Genomic DNA, 27,872 nt, shown 5'->3' on the forward strand with positions numbered 1-27,872 from the left:
TCCTAATTTTGTATTTTTAAATTTCCACCAAGTTTCCAGTGTCATCTCTATGCTAAAATTTTTAATGTCATGTCTTTAAATATTAAGTGTCATACTGATTAACAAATCTATCATTTAGATATCTCTCTTTCCGTCCATATACATCTGACACATCAACTAAAAATTTGCACAGTTATATGTATAAAATGTATCTTTTATATGCATAAAATCATCCAAATTATAAATCTGTATTAAAGTTTAAATCTGATCCATCAATAGTTTGATCATTTGTTTAATTCAAATAAACATTTTAAAAGTTGTTTTTTCCATATATTTGCATTTCAAAATAGTAACATAATTTCTATTGCTAATTTTTGCTAAATTTTTAATAAAATAGCTGAAATGGCAAGTATTTAGTTGCTAAAGCATATAACTTACTTAATTATTAATAAATTAAACAACAAATATGAATGTCTGTTCAACAAGTATAAAATTTCCTCACTTAATGCCAAATATTTATTAAATTTTTTCACTCAAGAAACTATTGCCATTAAATAAATAATTATTGAAATATGGAAAACTTTAAATGCCAAACTATTTTTTGTATGAAACATGTATTCGTTTGATATTGTCTTTTAACCGTTTCAGCAAAAATGAATGCAGATGATCAACAGATCATTTTATAAAAGTATATACACTGATTAATAATCTGCTACGATATAACAAGCATCAGAATGAATCATTTGAGTATATATATATATATATATATATATATATATATATATATATATATATATATATACTGTGACATAATTACATTTATCTCCCTCTTGTGTTAATGTGATTTAGAATTGCTTGTATGCTCAGAAATAGAAATTTGATCCTTATCATTGACAGAGTATGAATCTTTTGTTAGATTTCAGATAACTAGAGTAGAGTAATTTTCTAACATTTAGATTTCTGTTTTTGAAGAATATTAGTGTATAATAATATTCTTCAAAAACACAGTAAATAATATGCCATGATATGATTATTACCTTTGATTCAAGTATTAATAATCTTTTGAAATATTCAATTGAATCTAAAAATTGATAAGTATGCCTTAATAAGTCTATACTTAAAATTGCCTTCTTCTATAAAATATGTATAAATTATGTTATGTTTAGTTTGTTTCTAAACATAATTTAAAATTGTTAAGATTCTGGAATATCTCTAAACATTCCAGAATCTTAATTTAATTGCTGATTTTTAATTTGTTGTGTTTCTTTCTTTTGCTTGTGTTTGCTAAACTTTCTAATCTGATTATAGCTATTCTTGTATCAAGTTACATTTTTAAAACAATGTTTTATTGAAAATAAATCTGCACTGTTCACTGTTACTCTTTTTTAATTGAAATGAATCATAATTTAAAAATAATTCAATGTTTAATTTATATGACCTGTAGAAATTGAATAATTTTTTTCTGTTGACAATGTTTCTTTTAATTTTTTCAGTTCCTAGTCAGCCAAGTAACTTGCGTGTACTAGCAACTTCCTCAACAACGGTCCATGTGTCCTGGTCCAAACCTTCTCATTCTGGGGAAAAAGTTATTGGGTATGATCTTTACTGGAATGATACCTTCACTCAACAACAGTATCACCAGAGTTTACCTGATACAGATTCTTTTACATTGACTGACCTATATCCAGATACTTTATATTATGTTTGGGTAGCCGCAAGATCCAGGCAGGGGGAAGGTGCTGCAACGCCACCAGCTCAAGTTCGTACAGATCAATACGGTATGTTTTATCTCAGGTAGTGTTGGTCACTTGCTCTAGGTATATTCTCTCTCTTTCAGTTTTATTTTTCTTGTAAAATTCTTAAACTTTTCCCATTTGTTTTTTTCTTTCCAGCTTTTAAGTGATAGAAGTGCCATCTTAGGGTAGCTTGTAAGGTTAGATAAGTTAGTTAAATTTTTGCATAAGATATTGTTAAGATTGTATTTTTAAATCAATTTTTATAACTCTATTATCAGCATTTGAGGTTATTTTATCTTTTTAATTATTTGGTAATTTTTTTTATTTTAATATTTTAGATTAAATTTGCTATGGTGCTGTGGATTCATTTTGTAAGCACTCCAACAAGATTGTTATAAAGTTAAAAATTATATTTATTATTAATGAAGTTCTTCATCCAAAATCCCAGAATATTTTTAGTTGCATTTCAAAAAAAAAAAAAAAAAAAATCCTTGTGCTTACATAATGTCTTCAAATGTTGAGTTTTTTTTTTTTTTTTTTTTTTTTTTAAGTATTATTACATTTTTAATAAATAATTATTTGAAAATTTGTCAAGACATGATCTCAAACTTCTAAAAGCAAAATTCTGACATTTTCCTTCTTTTCATTCTGGTTTATAAAAATAATTTTGAATTGTAATTAGATAAACTCAAATGCTGATCTTATTGTTTTATATCATTATAAATCATTTGCATTCCATGATATTTCACCTCTAAAATCATATTATATACTTTAGAAATGGCCACTGTAATGTATTTAGTTAACAAAACAGAAAGTTGCCAGTTTTCCCAATCCTTTAAAGTTAGTACATTTTTTTTTTCTTTTTCCTGCAAATAAATAGCATGAGGATCGAGTATTTTCTCATTCCTTCCTCCAGAGTACTGTATTATTTATTTTAATTTTTTTACAGCACGCATGCATCGCCTAATCAGAGTGCTGTTTCTTTTGCCTAGTCTTGTGCTGCACACGTGCTGTGCTCTTATTAAATTATGTACTCTTTGAAACTGTAGTATTTTGGAATGTAAAAACACCTAGTGGAATTCACAATTTTTATCATTTTTATTCTTATAAAAGATTATGAGGATATTCTTATAAAGTATACTTATTTATTGAAACATTATTTCGTAACTGAAAATCTTACCCAAATATTTATTTCCATATAAAAAATTTCTTCAAAATTTACATAATTTGTAGTTGTCCCAAGTGATAATTAACTGCACTTGCTAGTTAGGCTTTAAAAAATAATCTTGTATTTGTATTATTGCTTTTTAGACTTGGGTTCTACTTGATTGGGATTCTATTATTCTCTTCGAAATTTTTATATGTTGGATATTGTAAAAATTAAATGTGTGTGTCAGAGAGAGAAAAAAATCATTTGGTAGATATCCCAGTATTTTTCTAGTGTTAGTACAAAATATTTATCTTCACTATTTAAGTTGCTTTTAATAACTGGAAAAATTACATATAAAAAAATTTATAATTCTTTATAAGTTGTAGTCAAGGTGAAGCTTTTATTCTTATTTTATTTGTACCTTCTCTCAACATATTTTATTGAGGATGGCACCTCTAATGCATTTCCAAAAAATTTCTCTTTTTTTTCCCCCTCCATTCTGTTCTTTTATAGTAAAGATTTAATCATAAATTGTAAACTAAAAAAAATTTGTATGTACACCTTTTCTAATTATGTTTGGTTTGGTTTTTGAATTCATATGGTTTCTAAAATGTTCTGAAATAATGTGGAATCTTTCCTATTCATTGTGACACTTTTTGAAAAAAACACTTTAAAGAATTAAATATATATATAATTTTAAAAATTTCATCTCTTAAAAAAACCCTACTAGTTTTATTTAAACATTCTTACTTTTCCAGCTGAATATGATTTTATGAAATTATATTAGAGATGGCAAAGTTATTCATGTAGAATAATCAATCATCAAATTTTGAATTTTCACAGTAATGTAGATAAGTATTCTAAATCAAATCACATAATTTATCTCTCATCTCTTTAAAAAGTAAATGAGGGAGTAACACTTCTGCAAAATAAACATATATAAATCATTGCTATTTCCAAAAATACCTTTTTTATATAAGTGCTTATGCTTATTTATATTTAAAAAAAAAATATTGAAAAATATCTTGAGGTATATATATATGAACTAAAAAAATCTTAGTTGTCCTGATGTTTTGGATCATTTTAACTATTTGTTATCCTGCAGTTTGCATTTAAATAAAAGCCAAATGAATTCATGATATGAGGTTTTGAATTCACATTATGAGGTTTTTTTTTAATTTGAATTCCTGGGTACATCAAATATTTTTAGTTTACAATTCAATTTCTTGAATTTAAGCATCATTTATATCTTTATTTTTATCACATTTTAGTTTTTTTCTTTTTCTTTCATTACTTTTTAAGTTATATTTTATTTGTACATTTTCAATCATGCACATTTCTTTTATTCTTTAAAATCCCCTTCAGATATCTACATTTTGATTTTACATTTGTAAACTCTTCCAGTAATAATACAAACCATTTCACCATGGAAGGATTTATTTTAATTACAATCTTCAAAATATGTTAATGAATTATTTCTGAATTTATGTGTAATACTGATCATGAGTAGTATAACAACAAATAAATTTTTTTCATTTGAAAGAATCGTCTCGGCACAGTATTAAATCAGTGCATTTATTTTTCCTTGGACTATATTATATTTAAATTATAAATTGCTATTTGTGGATATGAAGTACTTAGCTTTAAATATAAACATTTGTATTCTTAAACCCACAAATTAATTTCAAAGCACGTAAATTGTCACTTTTCGATTATCTTGTTTCCTTTTTATCATCTTAAAGTATAAAAGTAAAAGAATGTGCATGAATTTTTTTGTATTTTCTCTACATCATTTATTTACATTTTGTGTCATATTCATTTGTTTTGTTTTTATTTATTTAATTGATATGTTGAAAAAAAGAATAAAGAAATTAATTGATGAATTAAATTCGAAATGTATTATAATTTTTGGCACAGAAAGAATTTTAAATAAATTTAAAAATTTGTGGTCAGTTAAGAATCACTTTTTAATGTCCTCTTTTCCTTTTTTTAGTAGTTGCCTGAAATATTTATCAGTATATTCTTTTTTTCAACTTTTCTTATTATTATGTTTTGTATTATTTATATTATTTTGTTCTTTGTCTCTCTTTTGTTGTCCTTATTTTCTCACATTTAAAATTTATAAAAATCATATTTTTTTATATTGCCATATTATTTCCCTGCACTTGATATTTATTTTAGTATTTTCACTGTTTTAAAACCCTATAAAAATCCATAGTCCCTTGTAGTATTTTTTAAATTGTTATAGTTATTTTACAATTCTGAACTTCTGATGAAAACATAAGTTTATCTACAGATCGTTGATAAAGAAAAATATTTTTACATGAATATTGGTTATTAATTTCTTCACTACTTTTTTTATTATTATTCATCAAAATACTTCAGCTTTGCAAAATTCCTAGCATATTTTGAATGCAAGATTTTATTACAAAATCGCTTTCATATAGCATTACTTTAAGCATTTAAGTACATTATCATAAACTGTCCAAAAATGCTGCATAATGTGCATTGCTATCCATAGAAGCTCACGCATCTAAAATGCCTTTGGTTATATATGGATTATAGTATTGGAAATAATGCTGAATCTGTTAAAAGTCCAAAAATATAAATATAATATGTTGTCATTTATATTGGTTTGTCATGTTTTCATAGTGATGATGATCTCTATTATAATAAGTATATTTTCTGTTACATGTTATTTATTTTGTTCTTCTAATAATATTTAGAAATACTTAGAGATTTTAATTAAATGTGGTAGATAAGGGGGGGAAATAGCATACCAAAGAACATGCTTGTAATTTTATAACCAAGAAAGCAAAAAGCCTTTGAGTAAAATTTATCTTGATGTCCTCTTACTTTATAATATATTTTTTATTAAATTATCTGTTTTATTTCCAGTACTGTATTTCATATCAACATTTGCCCAGTTTCAGATTTAATCCTTCTGTTTTGCATTTAATTCAAAGCAGCTTTTCGATTTGCAAGAGCAACTAAAAATACGTGAAAGTATTTAGATAAATGTCAAGTACGGGAACTGGCACTTGTAACAAAAAGAGAGAGAGAGAACAGCCACAAATATTGTCCTACCACTGCACACGTCGCACTCTTCCCTCCTTTCCCTCCCTTCCCTACAGTGCCTGGCGCCCCTCCCCAAGAAGTTCGCGGCAATGCCGTTAACTCCCGCTCCCTCCAAGTCACCTGGAAACCCCCTCCCCGTGAACAACAGAATGGCGCCATCATCTATTATAAGATCAAGTATCTGAAAGCGGAGTTTGGAGACGACTTGGTTAAAGCCCAGGAGATTAGAGTCGAGGCTGACCAACTTTCATATATAATAGGAGGGCTGGAAAAGTGGACAGAATATAGAGTCTGGGTCATTGCTGGAACGGAAGTGGGCGATGGCCCACATTCGTTACCAATTATCTTACGCACGGATGAAGATGGTATGTATGCAAAAACCTCTCCCTATAGATACCTGTTAATCATTCACTTTCTTTGTTTTCCATATGCATGCTTGTGAAATTCTCAGATGATGTAGTTCCATGCTTCAAATAATTTATGTTTTCATTTCATGGTTGTCACTTTACCTATTAAAAGTCCCTGGCCAAGACTTTCAATTGGTGAAGTGATGAACTTTTATTTAATTGGTACTTGTGGAACTGCTCATCTACCCTGAGAGTTTCTATTGATGTTGATTCCTGCATCCTTGCTGTTGAGCCAGTATTATATTGCATGATGTTGCATGTTTTTACCTGGATATGCTTGCCTCGGTCTGCTGGCAACTCTCTCCTATTCCCCAATTTACTCGTTTTTCTCTTCATACAAACATCTGACCTTCTATGTGTCATTTTTACTATCTATTTTCCATTTGAATGTGTCAAAATTTTATGAGATTCTCATATATTATTGATTGAATTTTGCTCATATATTTGTTACTGGACATTCATACTGTTATTTGTTATTGAATTTGAAATGTACTGTATTCTTTGATGTTATACTCATATATGTAATCTTGACTAACCTTCTTTCTTACATTAACCAGACTTCTTTTACAGCATCTCTTTTTCTAATGACAAAAATTTATCTTTGTAAATAACACTTTTATATGTTTGTTTCACATGTATGAATTATATATTGCATTTTCAAGTTAAAATGATATATTTCTTTTGTATTTTATATTTTAAAACCTTCCTTGTCTAATAAAAACAAAGTGTTTATATTTGTATTTGAAGTTCATAATGTGCATTGAAATTTGTTAGATTTTAAAAGTATAAAGTAATATTCTATTTGCAATCATTGGAAGAAAAATGGTAAGTCTAGAATTGGTAACTTTCTAATTGCTGCAGCTGCAACATTTTGATAGGTTACTTAATTAATATCTTGTTTTCTTTTGCTGTTTTTAAACTATAAATAACCTTACTTTCTAATAGTCAATTATTTCATTCTGCTTGAAAATGAAAAAGCATTAAATTTTAAAATTTTACTTTTCATTTTGTTTTTATTGTTCTTTGCTATATAATTAATATCAATCCTGTGGGAGTATCTACAAGATGTACAAATATTGCCCAGATTTTGTATTTTGAAATTGCTTGTGTATTTTCAATAGTTCCTGGAGAACCAAGGCAGGTAAAAGTGGCCCCCATTAACAGCACAGCTATTACTGTGAGGTGGAAACCTCCAGCTAACAAAGATCGAAATGGTCTGATTCGAGGATATCAGATCCATGTGCAAGAAGTGACAAATGAAGGAGATTTGGTGAATGAGCCTAAGAGATATGATGTTGCTGATGAAAATGCTGAGGAATATAATGTCACAAAACTTCAGCCTGAAACTCTGTATGCAGTTCAGGTTGCAGCTGTTACTAGAAAAGGGGATGGAACTCGCAGTCGTGTCAAGACTGTGAAGACTCTAGGAGGAGGTAAGATGTTTGACTAAGTAAACTGCATCATTATGTGCTATAAAATCTTTTGCAACTGAACAAAAGATATTTTATTATCTTCCTTTATAAATATTTTTCTATAATAATTGCAAATTCTTAATCAGTCAATTTCTTATTATAACATGCAAAAAAAAAAAAAAATTGAGCGTATTAACTGTTACAATGTAACAATAAATATGGTTATACATAGTGCCCACTCTAATTGTGGCCCAGTAGCTAATTTCTAAACTAGCATGTAATAGAGATAAGCATGTACTTTTAAATGGCATGAATTATATTTGATATTGAGTTAATAAATGTGCTACAGTAAAAAGTACAAAATCTAAATTGTTGTATAGATTGTCCTCACATAAATTTTTCATACATTTTATTATTTATATTTAAAAATTTTGAATCTCTGGCATTTTAAACATAAAAGATTCCTTGCTTCATCAATAAATCTGGTTTGAAATCATTATTTTAGATCATTTTAGTGTACACGTAGAGGAGATTCAGTAAATCAGTTGGTGATGTTCACTTAAAATAATAAAATTTAAGGCTTTATAATTATTTCAATTTTAATAGTTAAAGAGGAGAGTTTTTTAATTTGATATATTAATGTTGAGAATATTTCACTAAATGCAGTTAATAAAATTTGGAAACTATTTAAAAATTAATATTTCTGTAATGTTTTTAACAATACATTTATTGACTCAAATTACATAAAAAGGAGTTATTTGTATCATTTAGAGCATTTATATAACTCCAACATTTTTTTAAAATTGTTTGTTATGCCATGTTTAAAGTAAACACCATTATATCTTAGTATTGCAGAAAATTTAAGCTGTCAAAAGTTTTTATTCAAAACAAAACAATGATTTTTTTATGTCTTTATAATTTATTGTTAAAATTAAGCTAATCACAAACTGTTGAATAATTCCTCATGTGTTAGGAAGAGGAAAAGTATTCATTTGTAGTAAAATTAATGATTTTTCATACTTTCTAGTTTCTTCTTATCTCCCAAATATATTTTTTATCTTCATTACAAATTCTGGATTTATATACTTACAACAAAGGAGCATTTTTTAAATATTAATTTAAAACAATGTATTCTTTGGTCATAGTTGGATGAAATACTTCCACTTTGTATATTTTTTTAATTAAAATAGGCCTTTGTTTAATATTTATTTTATATTTTCTATAGTTCCTACTCGCCCCGAATTGACTGCTCAACTTATACAAGAAGAACCTAATCTTGTTGCTCAAATCCAGTGGTCTCGTCCTACAAATATATATGGACAGTTAGTTAACTACAAATTAAGATATGGTCGTGCAGATACTCAACAGATGGAAGAAAGAACAATTAATCCACTAGACCAAGTTCATCAGATTCCTAATTTAGGTAAAAATATAACAAGATATATTATTCTAATAATATAGGCATTTTTGATGTTAAATTAATTCACCAACAGGCAATTATGAAATTGCTATAAGATTTAACTTACAAAATTTTTTAGAAAATGCATAAATTCATATTTATCTATAAAATTGTTGGACAGTAACTGCAAATAAACAGTTCTGTAAATAATCTGCATAATGATAATATATATATAAATATTTTTGAACAACTTTTATTTATTGTAGGGGACTATAATTTTTTACTACTAATAATAATTTAATATATATTATCAGTAACACATATAATTATGAGTTTATAAACAGTACATTTCGTATTTAAAAATTTGTTAATTTACGTTTTTTAATTTATAATTCATAATTTTTAAATTAATAATTTTGAATAATTAAAAGTTACAAATAAGTGTACATCTTTTAGCTTTTGCCTAAACAAAAGTACGAAACTTTTTAGTGAATTAATTGTAGAATGTATATAAAATAATTGAACAAGCAAAATAACAATTAAAAATAAAGCAAATAAATGTGATTTTATAAATTTTACCATATTTATAACATTACATCAATTATTTATGCAGTATTTCTTTCAATAATGATACTCATATGTATTCACATACTTTTGTTTTTGCATAAAGTTACAATTAAATGTTGGCATAATCCATAGAATGAAAATAATCTATGGATTATTCTTTATTTCTTATATGGTTTTACTGATTTAAGATTAAATAAAATGGTCTCTACGAAAAGATTACTTTGTATTTAAGACTTGATGCAACATTTTCTCTACATATGTTCTTTATATAAATATCAAAATGTTCTTGTAATAATGTCTTCCTATCCAAATTGTTAATAACTCCAAAATTTTGTTAAAATGACTCTATTTTGAAACCCATTAATGATTGAGCTTTTCAAATAAAAATAATATTTACTGCTTGTATTAAGCTACATCTCTTGTGCTAAACTAATTTTTTTTTTTCTAAAGAAAAAAAAGTTCCATATTAATATTTTTACATATATATGAAAAATATTTGAAAGTCAAATTTTTTCTTACAAAAAAAATAAAAGTGCATATAAGCTAATCTATAAAAAAAATTCTATACATATTTGTTAAATTGTATTATTCATATTTTCTTGTTTACATCTATTTATTCTGTCATCCAAAACTTTTTGCAAGTTATAAAGTTGAATCTTAGCTTTATTTTAGATTGAATGTATTGGATAGCAACATTACAGAATTAAAAGATTAATACATTTTCTTTCAGATCGTGGGGCCCGTTATGAATTTTATCTATCTGGCAAAAATAATGTTGGTTGGGGTCAAGAGGCTTATACATATCTTGATACACCCGAAGGAGGTAATTTTTTTTCCTATTTAAATTTCTCATTTAAAAAATATCACCGTAATTTGATTTCTGAAATCTTTCCATATTGTTTCTTCCTTTTCTCTTGTGCTAAACTAAATAGTTGATCCATATTATTTAAAACTAATTATTAGTTTTTAAAATTAGTTTTGCTTAGTTGAATTTGAATTTCAATTACTTTTTAGAATAATTGAATTCTATTAACTAAACTTAATTAATCCATTTAATTAATTATTAGTTAACAGATTTATATATAAATTCTTTTGAATGAGATCCATATAAATAAAATTGAGAACACTTGATATCCATTTATATTTAAAAGAAGTGATTAAAAGGCAGTTAATTTCAGAAAGGAAATTGAAATATGTATTTGTAACAATCTATGTTACTGGGGCTTTGCCACTAAATATTTCAAAGAGGAAAAGATTATTTTTATTATTTCCAATCTTTTTAGATCTCATTAATTTATGTTGTCTCTTAAGGCATGTCATATTAAATGTCAACAAAATAAAGTAGGATAGGTAATTCTCATTTAAATACTTATATAATATTCAAAGGAAGTTCTGTTGTAGTTGAAACTATTATTAAGTATATCATCATATATTAAACTATCATCAGTATTTCAGTATCATTAGTTGTTAGTTGCATGATTTCATTGTTGTAACTTGTAATGCATTATAATTAAATTCAACTACCTTTCATTCAATTACTTTTATTGAAAAAAAATCAAATGCTATAGTTTTTTCACTCATTAATTTTATATTATCATCATTTATAGTTCCAACTGCACCACCGCAAAATTTGTCACGTCGTTTACAAAGTCCCACTGGTGTTGTGATCACATGGAGTCCTCCTGTTCAGCAATTTAGGAATGGGCAGATCACTCACTATGGTATAAAGTTTCACAAAAGCTCTGATGGCTCTGTAATGGAAAGAAATACAACAGAAACAAGAATGGTCTTCAGGTTTGTAAATTCTATATTTAATGTAAAAAGGATATAATTAAAACATTAGTTGTCAGATTTTTGAAATTGCACGCAATTAGAATTCTATAAAATGTGCGTTTGGTATATGTCTAAATATGTGTGATAAATTCAGTTTATCTACATTTGTTTTAAAAATTTCATCACTTAAATTCAAATTTAAAAACATTTTATTTTGAGCTTCTGCTTTGTTGTGGATTTACCCACAGTATAAGCATCTAATTATTATAACTATTGGACATTGATCTGCTCTGTCCCTTTAAGATCACAAGCCTCAAAGAAATGCCAAATAGTTTTTACTGAGAAAATTCCTGTTTAGAATATATAAAAACTTCTCATGTCTTTGTACTTGTTTTTGTATTGATAAAAATGTACATGGTATTTCTATCAAATGACCATGGATTGGTGCAAATTGAAATACTAATCTAAATTCATGTTTCAGATTTAAAGAATATGCTTCAAGATTAAAATGAATAAAATGATTCAATGACGTAATTAGAATTCTTTGTTTTTATAGTATGTCATTGGCTATACTTAAAATTATACTAGATCAAAATTGTTTTAATTCATCTCATATAAATAGATATATTTGGATAAATCTGATCCAAGACAGCAATATAACAAAATATCACTATGTTTTGAACAATAATAGTATTTTTCTAACTTCTCTATTTTTTGTCAAGTACCACAATGACTTACTTAACTTTTACCACTTAACTTTTGAGTTTATACTGTTAAAAATTTGTATCAATGCAAAGAGCTTAAATACTAACTTTTTCAATTCTATATAAAGATTTTTTTGTAGAAAATTCATCAACTTTAAATGTTATTAATGTCAATATTATGCATTTCATATCAGAGAAAAATAACAAGTGTTTTTTTTTCTAGTTAAATATTCTTTTTATAAAAAAACAGAGTTTTGATAATTTTATATGACAGCAACAAAATTATACCTACTTGAGGACTTTTGTTCTAGATACTGCAAATTATTAACTTATCCTAAATTTAAACAATAATAAAATGTTTTTCAAATAAAAACTAAAGTAAATGAAATAAAATTGATTTTTCATTTAAATTTTCACTCATTTGTTTTATACATAAAATATTACAAGGTCATGTATATTAATTTCTTTTCATTGATTATAAAATTTTTCATGGAACCGTTTTTTGTTTTCAGTAATTTGGATGAAAATACAGAATACACTTTCCAAGTAAATGCCTTTACTAAGAAAGGTGCTGGCCCATGGAGTCCAAGAATGACAGTTCAAACACCAGGTGATGTACCTCCTGCTCCAACAAATGTCCAAGCTGTTGCAACATCAGATCAATCTGTAGAAGTTTGGTGGGATCCAGTACCATATTTTCTGGATATTCTAGGATATGAGGTAAGTGTGCCAGTCCTTCCTTACCTAATCATTTCTCTCTTTTCTTCTTATTTTTTTTAAGGTTTACTGGTGAACATACTATCTGTAAATTGTGATATGCATGATGAAAAGAACACTCAAAACCCACAGTTGGGTTAATCGTTCTACCTAAATCTTATCATTGCACAAAAATTCTTTTTATATCAGTTTAAAAAAAATTTTAATGGACTTTTTAGTTATACCAATTTTTTTATTTTTATTTATTAGTAGTAATTGATCATCATATTATGAAGCAGATTGTGGAATTTTTGGATAGATATGTATGTGTAAATATCATGTATGAGAAACTGTTGCATAATTAAATAAATGAGGTAATAAGAAAACATAAAAGAAAACATTTTCATGTTATAAAATTAGACTTGCAAGAACAGTTTATCTTTTGATGTTGTATGGTCTACAAAAAAAAAATGACTACAAATGCATTGAATGCATAAATTAATTGTATAATCAGAGGAATGTGTGCTGTCCCAACAAGATAAAATTGAAATTACTGGATTTTTCTTGTGTGACTTCTTGAATAATATAACAATCTCTCTTTTTTTATTTATAGGTATTATATATTCAGGCTCCAGTTGAAGATTTAGATAAATGGTGTAATAAAAGTGTTCCTTTGACATGGTCAGCTGAGCTAACAGGTTTAGATAGTCATGCGATGTATGCTATAAGGGTGGCTGCAAGAACACGTACGGATTTGGGTCGTTTGTCAGAACTCATCACAGTACGTGTAGCACCTACAGGTATGTATTGATAAAAAGACATTAATTAATGAAATTATTAGGTTCATTTATATCATTTTCCCCTGATTTCTAATAATGGGGATTTTTTTTTCTCCTTATCAGATGTGCCCACTCAGCTTAGAGCTCAAGATGTGACAACTCATAGTATGTCCTTATCTTGGAGAAGGCCATCAAAGTTAGATCCTATAAAATATAAGGTATGCTATTTCGGTTATGAACCTAAGATTTAGTTTGAAATGTGTTTATCATTCTGTAAATTTTTAAAGCATATGTTGACCGAATAAATAAATATTGATTGGACAACATATAAGAGCAAATGCCTACATTCAAACTACATGATTTAGCACATAAAAATTTGAAAATAGTGACAGATGTTCATTTCCATCTATTTTTCATGCTGTGCAAGATTTTTAAAGCACTAAATGAATAGAGATACTAATTAAAGTGACCAACTCTTCAGTACATACAATAAAAAATCACTACAGGACATGCAATGGCCTCTTGGGTCCAAGTAGAGACTTTTAAAGAACAAAAAAAAAAGTGAGGGCTGAAAAGCAATTCTCATACAATACCTTAAACCACTGCTTAGCCGTTAGGCTTTCAAAAAATGTATGTGAATTGAGAATATGCTGAATAAGCATTCTTAAGGGTTAAATATCTATTTCAGCACTTGTATGAACTTTAAAAGATATGAATAGAACATTGGTGATAGAATTTTTCTTTTGATGTTATGATTTAATAGTCTGCAGTGACAGAGAAACATGATACAAAAAACATAATAGATGAATATGTGTTCTTGTTACTTCTTCAAAGAATATTTTACTATTATAATTAATTTTATTTTCTTCCTAATTTTAGATTTCTTATGGAGCTCATAAAGAGTTTTATGACAGTCAAGGCAATTTGCAAAAGTTGCCGATTCCCACCCATACTGTTTTTGTCGATGCAAGCACAACCAATTATTCGGTTGATAATCTCATGCCTTTCACTAGTTATCAAGTTAATATAACTGCTGTACCTGCTGATGAAACATTTAGACCACCTGCTAAGATTACTGTAACTACAGCTATGGCAGGTAAAAAAATATATTTCCCTTTTTTTTTAATTTTGTATATTTTTTGCATTTTATTTGATGTTCTTTAAGGAAAAGAAAGCAATACTTTTGTTTGAGGGCTTATAAAGCAAAAATTATAGGATTTTATTCGAAAAAAATATTTACTTTTTGATAATTTTATATATATCCATCTTTAAATAGTTTTACTTTTTGATCATTTTAAATTTTTAGTAAAGATACATCAGGATTTTTCAAAGTTTTGTATGGATATCATTAATAGGACATTATATTTGGTTGTATATATTTTTTTTTTTTTCAAAATATTTCGAAAGATATTAAATGATGTCTCTTGTAAAAGTTTGTTTTAAATTTTATTATTCAGATACATTTAGTTATCTACTTTTTGGCACTGGTGGCTATAATAGCAGCTACAGCCCAGAGTCATGGCTACCATACGCTAGTTACAATTCTGAGTGTAATACTGAGATAAGTAGTAAAATAAACCTGATTTATTCTTGAAATTAATGAGGATAAAGTCTTATAGATCAGATTTCTTTACAATGAAACAGACTTATTATATATGGAGATTATCAGATTAATCACCATCAATAATAAGTCTTATAATATTTGATTACTAATAGTACATAATAATTATATACTACCAATACAAGTAGTTATAATTTAGATTTTTTTTTAGTATAAACATTCTATTTAGGATGCATTTTTAATTGAAACATTTCTTAATTATGATATGCAGATTTTATTTATTTAAGTTTAAGAACTCCAAGATAGATGTTTACTATAATCTGTTTATAAATAGTTTGTATAAAATGAATCCTACATGATGCATTTGTATTTCATACAAGTTTCAAATTCTGTATTCATTTTTTTTAATGTTTTCTGCATTAACAAAAAGTATCATAAAATTATATAATAGTATTATATAATAAATACTATTATATAATTCAAAGTATTTCCATTTAAATAATTAAAAGAAAGAAAACTTAATGCTTTAGATCTTCTTTTACATTCCTCCTTTTCTAATACCATTTCAGTTCTGGTTTGAAAGATATTACAAAAAATTGTTCCTCTTGCCTAAAAAAATTATTTTCCTCACATTCGCTAAATTGATTTTGTACTTGATTTGAATGTCATGTTATCCTGAATAATTTGTGACATACCATTCAACCAAGTCATCTATTGGTTGATTGATTTTTTTTAGCATCTATGGTTTTATTTGCCATTAAGCAATTAAAATATTTTTATGTAATAGAATATGAAGATTTTTTTTGTCATTACTATTCTTAACCTTATTCACGTTTACAAATTTTGAAATTTTCAGCTCCAAAGCCTATGGTGAAACCTGACTCATTTGGTGTGAAAAATGGTTGGGAAATAACTGTTATTTTACCCAAGGCTTCTGAAGAGTATGGTCCTATCAGTCATTATTTTCTTGTTGTTGTTCCTACAGAAGAAGCTACTAAAGATCCAGGAGAATTTACTATTGATGAAGTTAGTTGAAATTTTGTCATCTTGTGTTATATTTCATATAATACATGTAATTGATACTGCTTTTATATCATTACTAAAATTAACCATTAGTATAATTTAATGTGTTGTAGATGATGCTTATATTTTGAATGTAATGAGGGAAAAAAAAATGTTTCTTTTCTTACAGTTAACTGCTACTCCATCAGATCAGGTTGGACCTTACATTGCAGCTAAATTTTTACATCGATCTATGCCAGAAATTTTTCCTCTAGGAGATGGTAAAATGTACAATGGTTATCTGAACAGAAGATTATTGCATGATCAGAAATACAGCATATTTGTTCGGGCAGTTGTAGATACACCTCAAAAAGTAAGTAATTCTTTGTGTTATAATAGTTTTGATAATTTATAATATATAATAATATTCAAATGAGGAAATATTATGGCACAAATAAATTAATATTCAGATACATTCTTATGATGAGAAAATTTCAATATAATAAATCAACATTTATTATTTTTCTTATAAACCTCCAAGTTTCTCCTTAACATGTTCGTTACCATGATTCATACCTTTGATTTGGACCATTTATTTAATAAAATGCTTACTTCTTAGCTATATCTTAATTTTAGTAGAAAAAAATCTAATTAGGTAGTAAGTGTGAATCACAGGCAATTCACACAGTGAACAACATGTTAAAAGATAAACTAAATATATGAGATATAAACTAAATATTGCTTGCTCTACTGTAATTAAATTCTACACTAAATAAAAACTTTTGTATCACCTGAGTATAGGTAACATGGCATTAATGTATTAAAACGGGGGAAAACATAATACTAGAAATTAAGCAAAATTATGGCATTTTTTTAATATTATATTCTTTTTTTATTAAAAAAAAATGTTTACTGCAATTGATATTTTTATAATTATCCTTCAATTTATATTAATACCTATCACTCATGTTATCAGTAATTTGAATGTAACTATTAACTCATAATTTATATTCGGTAAATGAATTATTAAAAAAAATCATTTCATTATGTATTATTGAGTTCTTATTCTTATAAAGTGTTAAAATATGAACTTTTTTAATTACAAATATTTCATATACTTTCAATTTGACAATCTATCTTAAATCTCACTGTTGTTTCAGTATATTATTTTAGTATCATGTTTTTGAAAAAAACTAAAAAGAAAGAAAGAAAATTATACATATTACATCATTTAAAACATTTGTTTGTACATTGAATATATAATCTTTATTTCAAAATAAATGAAATATATATAATCTAAAAATGATGCATAAAATATGTGTTTCATATTGTATAGAATGTGATATTATTACTAATTACTTAAAAATTGAAAATCTTTTAAGAGCATCGAGTTTTTCACAAGTAAAAGGTATATGAATAAAAAAAAATCGTGAAAATTATCAGTGAATGAAATGAAATCAGAAGAGGAATAAAATCATAATCAGAATGAATAAAATGAAAACATATGAATAAAAAAAAAATCCGTTATGTCCGAAAATGTATCATTTTATGTTTTGTTCTTTTTAGAGTCTGTATACTAGCAGCCCTTTCTCTGATCCTTTAAGCCTTGATATGACACCAATCCGTGGCCCTACTCCAGCTATTGATCCAGGAATAAGAGATCGAAATGATCTTCCAGATATGTCTCAGATTAATAGTGATACAGACAAAGCACAAATTATTTGGATTGTTGGACCAGTAATAGCTTTGATTTTGATTACTTTCTTTGTCATAGCTGTATTTTTGATGAAAAGGTGAGTTTGTTTTACAGTGAATATCAATATTAAAAATGGAAGAAGGAATTTTAAAATTGATTTTATATCTATTAATTAAATTGTATAATTCAATATTAATTTTCTTTTTAACCCATTGCTGTTCATGATTTATAAAGTGCATGTTGCCTTGATCTGGATATTTTTTAGTTCAGATTTAACTATAAAAGTATGAAATTAAAGTAAGAATTATGTTTATCCATTTTATTCTTGTTATTGAAAGTTAAAGCGATTTAAATGTTATGATTCTGTTAATATTAATTAAAAATAATTTTACTTTCAGTGTTTGATTTCATGTTTTGTAGTCCATGCATATTGTACAGCGTCTACTTGATTCTGAATCTATTTCAAAATCATACACAACTATTTAGTTAACTTTAGTTGTGTTACAACATTTATTTTGTAATGATTAATACCTAATCAAATTCAGTAAAAAATATTTTTTTATTATGCTTAAAGCATATATTTTAGACTCATTTTAAGAGAAATACTTTAAAGAAGAATATTATCTTTTGTTTTTCCAACAGTTAAAGACATTTTAAATTTTATGCATTCCATTTATATGGTAGCTTAATGTTATTATACAGAATTTGTTTTAATACTGACTGTCACATACATTACTGTTATTTCTCATTAAATGGATTTCATATGCTTTATTGATTGCTGCAATTCTAAGATTTTTTATGAAGCATTTTTGCTTAAAATTTCTAAAGAAAAAAAAAAGTTGCATGAATTTTATTTTAATTATTGCATGTAAAAACCTTTCTTCCCTCTTTTGATCCCATTACTTTTATTTTCCATCCAATTCTCATGCTTGTTACTTGTATTATTTTATTGCAATATTTTCATTTTTATTACTTTTTTTGCACCTGCTGCAAAATCCTTTCAGTTATTTATTTTTCTGCCTATTTTATTTTGTTGCTTTCTGTTCGATTTTGCTTTGGTTTTCTGCATTGTGTGTGCAGACGCCAATGTTATAGGAATTTCCCCCACCTATATAGAAGGCGTCAGATGGCGAAAACACCAGGAGGAGAGACCACGATGAAGTTACTGATGACCACAGCTGAGAGAGAGCTACCCACACATCCCACGGACCCTGTGGAGATTAGAAGAATGAATTATCAAACTCCTGCTATGATTAATCATCCACCAATTCCTATAACAGAGTTGGCTAATCATATTGAGATGTTGAAAGCCAATGATAATTTGAAGTTTTCTCAAGAATATGAGGTATTCATTTTACTTTCTATTACATGTATTGAAATCATCTTAACGTTTTAATGCCCAGTATCTCCACTTGAAGAGTGCTAACATTTCATTTTTACTTGTCTATTTATTCAAAAGAAAACTTCAAAGAAATTTTCAACAGCGTTTATTGATAGTGCATGCTGGTTTTTTAAATAAATGAGTGATTTTTTTTTTTTTTTTTGTCATTTTGCAATTTTTAAAAATTTTAATCCATTTAAAAAAAAATTAATGATTTTCTTTTGGATTTTTCTATTTTCTTTAAAAAAATGTTGGACTGAAATTTTATTTCATATGTATCTTATTCTTGAGGTTTTTACTGAAATTTATGATTGAATTTAGAAGTTTATTACATGATTTAATGAAATGCTATATATCCCCCCCTTTCAAAAGTTGTAAAGAGAGCTCTGAAATGTGTGTGTTTTACAATGTTTTCTGAAGAATCTTAAACGATTAATAAATAGCCATGGTACATTATTTTTTTTAACTTACTAAAAATAATAGCGAATTTTAATAGGAAAAAACAAAAACTTTTTTTTTTTCATATTTTTCACTCAAAATAATAATTATTAATTATTATTTTGCTTTTTCAAAATAATAATTATTATTTTGAAAAAGCTCTTTTTTTATATTTATTAGAATATGTACATATTAATTATATAAAAATATTTTTATTTTATTACAAATATTTTACTTTTCAGATAGCATAATGATTTAATTTTATTTTCAGTCCATTGAACCTGGACAACAATTCACATGGGAGAATTCCAATCTTGAAATCAACAAACCTAAAAATCGTTATGCTAATGTCATAGCTTATGATCACAGCAGAGTTGTTTTACAATCATTGGATGCAATTCCTGGCTCTGACTATATAAATGCTAACTACTGTGATGGATACAGAAAACAAAATGCTTACATAGCCACTCAAGGTCCTCTTCCTGAAACATTTGGTGACTTCTGGCGAATGGTTTGGGAACAACGAAGTGCTACAATAGTCATGATGACCAAGTTAGAAGAAAGAACTCGAATTAAGGTAAAACATTTAGTTTGCTGGTGTTTTATTTAAAAATCTTCCTTCTAAATTTTTTTTTTTATGATCATATAAAAATGGGAATCAGTGAAAATTATTGTAAATCACACTTGATATACCCTATTTCACCTAAAGACATGCAGATTTATTGAATGATCCAAGTGCTTGACAGCATAAGTGGGAACTATGTTTGAGTTTTAAGGACTATCACTAATCATGGTTTAACCTAATAGGAAGCCTGTCTCATCTTTGAAGGGAGGTAACTTGACTCTATACTATTTGTGTACTCACTAGAATGGTGAGAACCAACCACTATACCTGAAGCTTCTTATCCCTATTTTTGAGGTGCCTCCTTATGGGACAGACTGGCGATAATCTAATGAAGTCATCTATTTTAAACAGATTATATTATTAATAACAAAATCTTATTATTCTGTTTGTGAGAAGTATTTGAAAACGAGTATAACTTTTAAATATTGAGAAAAATAATTATATTTATATCATAGTTTTATTTAAATTCAATTGACATGTAAGAACTTAATAATCTAAATATTTTCAATAATATATAATAGTATGTTTTGTTAGACCTAAAAAATATATATTATTTTGAGAAAAATTTAGCATAATTAAAAACTTAGTCACTACAATACTTATGCACAAAATTTCAACAATTTCATTTTATTCACTTTAAAATTAAAAACCTATCATTGCACTGGTTATTTTATCTTAAAAATTATATTCTTACTAATTATTCATTATTTTTTCTTTCAACTTAAGTGTGACCAATATTGGCCTACTCGAGGGACTGAAACCTATGGGGTAATGCAAGTCACTTTATCTGATGTACAGGAAGTGGCCACCTACTGCATTAGAACCATTCATATAATGAGGGTAAGGTTGAATATTTTTACTATGTATAATAAACAAAAAAATGAGATAAGATTTCATATTAATTTTCTTTTACTTTGTAGTTGAACCAAGGAGTAACTGAACAACGAGAAGTCCGGCAGTTCCAGTTTACAGCTTGGCCAGATCATGGAGTACCAGATCATCCTACTCCATTCTTAATGTTTTTAAGGAGAGTCAGAAGTATGAATCCTCCAGAATCGGGACCAATGATAGTGCACTGCAGGTATGGAAATTGCATGTCTTATTTTAAAGCATCTGTAATTAGTATACAAACTAACCCGTTAATATAGTTAGTTGTTTTATCTAAAATATTTCGAGTTATATGAGTCTGATTGTATGAGAAATGGGTTTTATAAAGTTATCTTTTATTAAAATACAAATGTTTAAATGATTAAGTTTTTCTCTTTTTATGTTCATCAGGTATTTTCATTTCCATTTGAACAGCAATGAATAAAATTTGTCTTTAGAAAAATAGTTTGGGAATATAAAATGAAGTGTATGATTTTTAAGAAGTGGCATCCAAATTTAATTGAGACAATTTGGACATTACCTTAACTATTTTATACCCTTTTATCAATGCTACAGTCCTACTTCTGAATACTTAGATGAACATTCTAGCATCTATCGGATGAGAATTAAGCTAGTTTAGATAGGAAATGGCTGTGCACTTTAATACTTTATCATGTCATATAAAAAATTGTTGTAACATTTAATTTTTATATTTCAAGTATGTATCAATACAGCTCACAATGGCATATCTGGTAAAAGGAACAATACACTAACTACATGACTTACAATGTCTAAACAAAAGGGTTCATACATATGAACTGACTTCCAGTTTCAAAAATGAACTTGATAGACATGTCTGAGAAGTCAGTGCAATAGAATTTAACAATGATCTGATTGGGCATTTAAAGAATAACTCAAAAAAATGATCCGGTTGAAATGAAAAAATGAAAATGGTTCATCAGATAATGCCAGAGCCTCACTTGGCCTTACAATTACATACTCTAGATGATTGGGAAAAAGTGGCATTATCTGATTCTTTCTGTCAATTATTGGAAGTTTTTATGTATATGGTCACCATTTTCATCCCTTTATGAACTTTTCTACTAGAATTAAAATAAAACGTTTTAAATGATATTCTTAAATTATAATTAAATTAAATTAAATAATTACCTACTCAAATGGTTCGTTGTGAAAGAGCATTTTGGATCAATCCAATAGAGTATTTGGGGAAATGATTAGAAGAGCTCCTCATGCACTAGATCCAAATCCTTTGAAAACATCAGAATGATGGGCACTTTGGCCATTGAAATCTCTCTCCTGGCAACTTCCAATATTTGATTGCTACCTTTTCCCATCGCAGGATTGATTTCTAAATGAAAAATATCTTTCTTTAAGATGAAAAATTGTCCCTAAAGTTTATTTATGTTAATTTATTATAGCCTACATTTGCATTGTCTATTTTTATAACAAACAATTGTCCTTTTTTTTTATTACTATTATTATTTACAAAAGGATGAAGTGTATTTATCTACCCAGTAATAACCTAAATCTCATTTGGAAGAAATTTTTTAAAAAAAACTCTTTGCTAAGAAGAAAATTAACATTTTTAAGAAATAGTCTATATTATGAATATTATTTTTAGTGCATTTTAAGAACCTCACTTAAAAGAAAAACTCAATTATTTCAGTGCTGGTGTTGGAAGAACTGGATGTTTTGTAGTCATTGATTCTATGCTGGAGAGACTAAAACATGAAAGCACAGTAGATATTTATGGGCATGTGACCTGCTTAAGAGCCCAGCGTAATTATATGGTTCAGACTGAAGATCAATATGTTTTCATACATGATGCTGTTCTGGAAGCAGTTATAGCTGGCAATACTGAAGTTCCTGCTCGTAATCTCTTTGCCCATATCCAGCAATTGATGCAAGTTACACCAGTAGAAGGATGTACTGGAATGGAGCTGGAATTCAAGGTCAGTATGCCTATACCTAAAAAAAACTTTTTTTACAAGAATTGTGACTTTATTAATGCACATAAATGTTCAGTTAAGAATATTTCTTTTTATTAGTTAAAAATTTGAATTGAAAAAAGCATTATTTTATTTATAGTTATTGATATGAAAAGTAACTATTTCATCCATCCTTCACCTCTGGAGTGCTATATTAATCAATCAAGTAGAATTTATTATTTTTCAATCACATACTCAAAATAGGCTCTTTAACTTATATTTAGATGAAGGAACTTATCCCTCCTTCAGCTATACATTTAGTCCTTTGTAATTCTGTGGACTCTTCACAACAAAACCTTTAATTTTTTTTTATTTTTTTTTTAATATTTTATGATGAGTTTAAGAAAGCAAGTGGGATTATATATTATGGTCATTTTTTTGTACTGTAATTGTTGTTTTGTTTTGCAGAAACTGGCTAACATGAAAACTCAATCCAGTAAATTTGTGAGTGCTAATCTGCCTGTGAACAAATTTAAAAACAGACTAATGAACATTCTTCCATGTGAGTATACATCAAATTCAATATATAATATATTCTTCGGAAAAAATATAATTGAACTACTGATTTTCTATTATATAATTTTAATATTGTATATTTGGTACTAGTAAAATTAAGCACTTAGATATATTAAAATTTTGTTGCAGATGAATCAACTCGAGTGTGCCTGCAACCAATACGAGGAGTCGATGGCTCTGATTATATTAATGCTAGTTTCATTGATGTAAGTTTTATTTTCTTTTTTAAAAGTTATATTCTTTTATGATTGTATGTTCACATAGTAACCATTTAAATCATATTTATATATTCATAATATAACTATTTTTAAGGCATTTAAAAGAATCTGAAGAATACAGCTATGACAATAAACAATATAATCTAAATGCAAAAATTAAAAATCTTAAATTAATTTTAATTCAGAAAATGTCCTCTTTCATAGGCTTATTCTGCCTTAAAACTTGTCTAATGATGCAAAAATAAAATTGATAGCAAGATAGTTTGATTAAAAAAAAAAAAAGAGTTGAAATATCTTTCATAACTCATTATGATAATTATCATGGAATTGTTTCTCAATTTCACTACTAGATAAATATCAAGTTTAAATTCCCATGAGAATGTTAAGTTTTAAAAAAATTATGTTGTCATTGTATACATAAAGCAGTGCAAAATTAATTGTATTAAAAATAGTCCGATCATTGCTGTATATATTGCCACAAAAATATTCATGAAAACTTGAAAAAAATTATGGTAGTTTTAATATATATTATATCATCACAGAGAACTTTTTCCATTATATCATATAATTGTTTCCTCGATTACATTATTTTTATGTGAAAATAGTATTAATATATATTTTATCCACAGGGTTACAAATATCGAAATGCATACATTGCAACTCAAGGACCTCTTCCTGAAACAACAGAAGATTTTTGGCGTATGCTTTGGGAACATAATTCTAATATTGTAGTCATGCTTACCAAATTAAAAGAAATGGGAAGGGTAAGATTTCATAATTATTTTCTATAATGTCAACAGTTTTATATATCATGATTTAAAACAGTATCAAAATACACACACAGATATATAATATGCTATTTTGTAAAATCAAAACTTATGAAATAATACAGGCATTATTTTACTTATAAGTTAGATATTTTTTATGATTCTCTCAAAGAAGAAATCATTAACTGAAATGAAGATTAATCTAAGAATTAAAAAATTTCTTTCTTTTCTCAAATAATAAATAATGAACAAAATGTTGATAGTTAATATTTTTATAACTTTTTATATTTTTAAACTGCTTTTTAATAAGAATTTATTATTAATTGCCTGTGGGCATAATTGCTGCAATCTCATTACATCTTGACTTTATGTATGAATGAAAAAGTCGAGGAAAATGTGCAAGACTTTTTAAAAAGAATTAGATCTTATTAAAGACTACTTTATATTTCTTACAATTTGTTGGACACAACGGAAATATATCATATATACAATTAAAAATATTGATAGTTATAATTAGAAATTACCATCACCACTATTTGAAGGTACTTTAATTAGCATAAATAGAAATATGAAACAGATGATTGTGTTGAAACTGCATTGAAATCCATTAGTTTTCATATTGCTAACAGATGATAAAAAAACAAGATAGCATTGGCATAATTAAGAGTTAAGAGATTTCAATCAAATGGAATTTTAATATATGACCTCTTACACTGTGAGTACAAGTATATGTACAAATGAAACAATTTTCTAGATATGCTTAACATTTTCCTTAAAAAACTCTCATTTTTTATAAAACATGAAAAACTTCATGTGATTGTATGATTATTAAGAACAATAGAATCGAGCTCCCTGAGACCAGCTAGGGCCTATATTATATCTAAACTCACCAAGGAAACGAAAATCTGCTAATTTATGTAACATTCTTCTCATTCTTATATATGAGATGCCCACAATAGGATGCTTTATATAGATATCTGAAATTGCATGCAGTCGTATCAAAACTTCTTTTGGCCCATGTTCTAAATGCATGTGGTTAACCATTTTAGTAATGCAGTGTAGCCAAAGCCCCTACAGTTTATAAGAGTAAGAATGTTCCCTTATATTCCTCTTTAATGGTTTGGATATTCAAAATTAAATTCATAGAAGCTTTCTAATTATTATCTATTGAACAAAGCATGATATATCTCAATTGATACTAACTAGAATGCAGGCTATAGACCTCTGAACTATAGCACATTTCATAACTTAATACAAATGAAAACTGTCAAATTTAGCACTATCTATAGCACTTTCAACATTTGCATTTATATTGATGATATGAGGAAATTAGAAAGTAGCATAAGTGAATTACAGCACTTCAATTATGATATATAGAATGGTCATTTACATTGAACTACAGATGCTTAAAGTTAACTATATCTTCTGTAACAAAGAAGTATAGATCTTTTGTTCTACTTATATTGATAATCTATTCAACAAGCTGAAAGTTATAGTGTTAACTTCACATCAGAAAATATACAGCAAACTGGTTAATTTTGCCATTTCTATACCTGAGCCAATTTCTTCTAACATGCATTTAATTCATATTTTTAAAATATGCAGTTGGGTGCCCTTTATTTCGAAAAACAAACAATGCAACTCTTTTACTTTCATATAGTATGAGGAAATTATTATAATTTATTATATATATTATAAGTTATTATATATATTATATATTATTATTATAAGTTATAAAATTTTGTATCTTGAGAAATTAATCATCCAGATTCCACACTACCTTTAGAGAAAGAATAAATCTAAAATTAGAAACATGCAAAATTCTTTTTCTATAATCATATATATATATATATATATATATATATACTATTCATAATTTCCTACTGCTATTTATTGTGTATTAGGTAGTGATTTCTTAATTATGTGATATTTTTGTCTACTTTTATATATTCAAATTCAGTGCATATAAATTAACACACATTGAATGAATTATTATTATATTTTTGTTGGAATATGACGTAATTTCAATATTTCAGAAATATTTTTACAAATTAAAGTCATAAGGGCAAAATTTGAGCTGAAATTTTAGGGGGTTATTTAATTAATGTCTGTTGTTTAAGCATTTTATGAAGAAAAAAGTTTCTGCATTAGTTGTTTTAAATGCTTTTCTTATGTCTTTGCAGGAAAAATGTCATCAGTACTGGCCAAACGAGCGCTCCCAACGATACCTCTATTATGTTGTCGATCCTATTACAGAATATAATATGCCTCAATATATCTTAAGAGAATTCAAAGTAACTGATGCTAGAGTAAGTGTTTTTGCATAAAAATATTTCACCGCTAATAATTGTTTAAAGCATTTGATATCATGTTTCTGTGTAATTGGGATTTTTTTTAGCAATATCATTAATACCACTTTTTGTAGGATGGTCAATCCAGAACTATCCGCCAGTTCCATTTCACTGATTGGCCTGAACAAGGTGTTCCAAAATCAGGAGATGGCTTTATTGAATTTATTGGACAAGTTCATAAAACTAAAGAACAATTTGGACAAGAAGGTCCTATTACTGTGCACTGCAGGTATGTCTTAGTTATTTGGATTGAAAATAATTGTTATTTTTTCTAAGAGGCGTGTATTTAAAGAAATACATCTATATGTTAATTTTATGAAATAATTAGAAATCTTTTTAATTTGCAGTGCTGGAGTTGGCCGAAGTGGCGTTTTCATCACTTTGAGCATAGTTTTGGAAAGAATGCAGTATGAAGGAGTTGTGGATGTTTTCCAGACTGTGAGAACATTAAGAACTCAGCGCCCTGGAATGGTTCAAACTGAAGTAAGTTTATTCTCCCATTCCCTTTTTCTGGTTTTTGTATAGCTTATAATCATAAAAGTTCAATTGAACTTTTACACTGAATAAAAATGTGATATGATTCAAAATGTATGTGATATAAATAAAATTTACTAACTTGGAAAATTTAGATTCATATCATTAAAATTTTTAGCAGTTGGTATTTATTGACTGGTGTACTATTTGTAAAATATAATGGGTTTGATGCAAAAATATTCAGTAGGCTTTATAGGACAGATCTTTGAACCTAAAGCTCGTTACTT

The 27,872-nt window shown here is 26.8% G+C and overlaps 1 protein-coding gene and 1 long non-coding RNA gene across 17 annotated transcripts in view; one reads left to right on the forward strand and one right to left on the reverse strand.

Annotated features, from left to right (window-relative positions):
* LOC129971198 (tyrosine-protein phosphatase Lar-like) overlaps positions 1 to 27,872 on the forward strand; it is a 432,582-nt gene that overhangs the window by 400,983 nt on the left and 3,727 nt on the right. For 6 of the 14 annotated variants that reach the window (XM_056084754.1, XM_056084753.1, XM_056084757.1 and 3 more), the window contains 24 exons: positions 1,473 to 1,757; positions 6,000 to 6,308; positions 7,472 to 7,783; positions 8,988 to 9,185; positions 10,459 to 10,551; positions 11,336 to 11,522; positions 12,718 to 12,925; positions 13,515 to 13,701; positions 13,804 to 13,898; positions 14,560 to 14,776; positions 16,098 to 16,267; positions 16,434 to 16,616; positions 17,810 to 18,036; positions 19,020 to 19,284; positions 20,030 to 20,335; positions 21,110 to 21,223; positions 21,304 to 21,464; positions 22,938 to 23,223; positions 23,668 to 23,761; positions 23,905 to 23,981; positions 24,623 to 24,757; positions 26,944 to 27,069; positions 27,186 to 27,340; positions 27,459 to 27,594. In XM_056084754.1, the coding sequence (XP_055940729.1) occupies positions 1,473 to 1,757; positions 6,000 to 6,308; positions 7,472 to 7,783; positions 8,988 to 9,185; positions 10,459 to 10,551; positions 11,336 to 11,522; positions 12,718 to 12,925; positions 13,515 to 13,701; positions 13,804 to 13,898; positions 14,560 to 14,776; positions 16,098 to 16,267; positions 16,434 to 16,616; positions 17,810 to 18,036; positions 19,020 to 19,284; positions 20,030 to 20,335; positions 21,110 to 21,223; positions 21,304 to 21,464; positions 22,938 to 23,223; positions 23,668 to 23,761; positions 23,905 to 23,981; positions 24,623 to 24,757; positions 26,944 to 27,069; positions 27,186 to 27,340; positions 27,459 to 27,594 (4,526 nt within the window). The remainder of the gene's footprint in view (positions 1 to 1,472; positions 1,758 to 5,999; positions 6,309 to 7,471; positions 7,784 to 8,987; positions 9,186 to 10,458; positions 10,552 to 11,335; positions 11,523 to 12,717; positions 12,926 to 13,514; positions 13,702 to 13,803; positions 13,899 to 14,559; positions 14,777 to 16,097; positions 16,268 to 16,433; positions 16,617 to 17,809; positions 18,037 to 19,019; positions 19,285 to 20,029; positions 20,336 to 21,109; positions 21,224 to 21,303; positions 21,465 to 22,937; positions 23,224 to 23,667; positions 23,762 to 23,904; positions 23,982 to 24,622; positions 24,758 to 26,943; positions 27,070 to 27,185; positions 27,341 to 27,458; positions 27,595 to 27,872) is intronic. The other 8 variants (XM_056084758.1, XM_056084761.1, XM_056084765.1 and 5 more) reach the window with 3 other exon arrangements.
* The window catches only part of LOC129971200 (uncharacterized), a 54,845-nt gene continuing 38,336 nt past the window's right edge, over positions 11,364 to 27,872 (reverse strand). The window contains exons 2-4 of one of the 3 annotated variants that reach the window (XR_008784778.1): positions 22,425 to 22,619; positions 21,297 to 21,458; positions 11,364 to 11,479 (exon numbers count right to left, since the gene is read on the reverse strand). This is a non-coding gene — a long non-coding RNA (uncharacterized LOC129971200). Of the gene's footprint in view, positions 11,480 to 19,047; positions 19,151 to 21,296; positions 21,459 to 22,420; positions 22,620 to 27,872 lie in introns of those variants that run through there. The other 2 variants (XR_008784779.1, XR_008784780.1) reach the window with 2 other exon arrangements.

Source organism: Argiope bruennichi, chromosome 6, assembly GCF_947563725.1.
Source record: "Argiope bruennichi chromosome 6, qqArgBrue1.1, whole genome shotgun sequence".
NCBI lineage: Eukaryota > Metazoa > Arthropoda > Arachnida > Araneae > Araneidae > Argiope > Argiope bruennichi.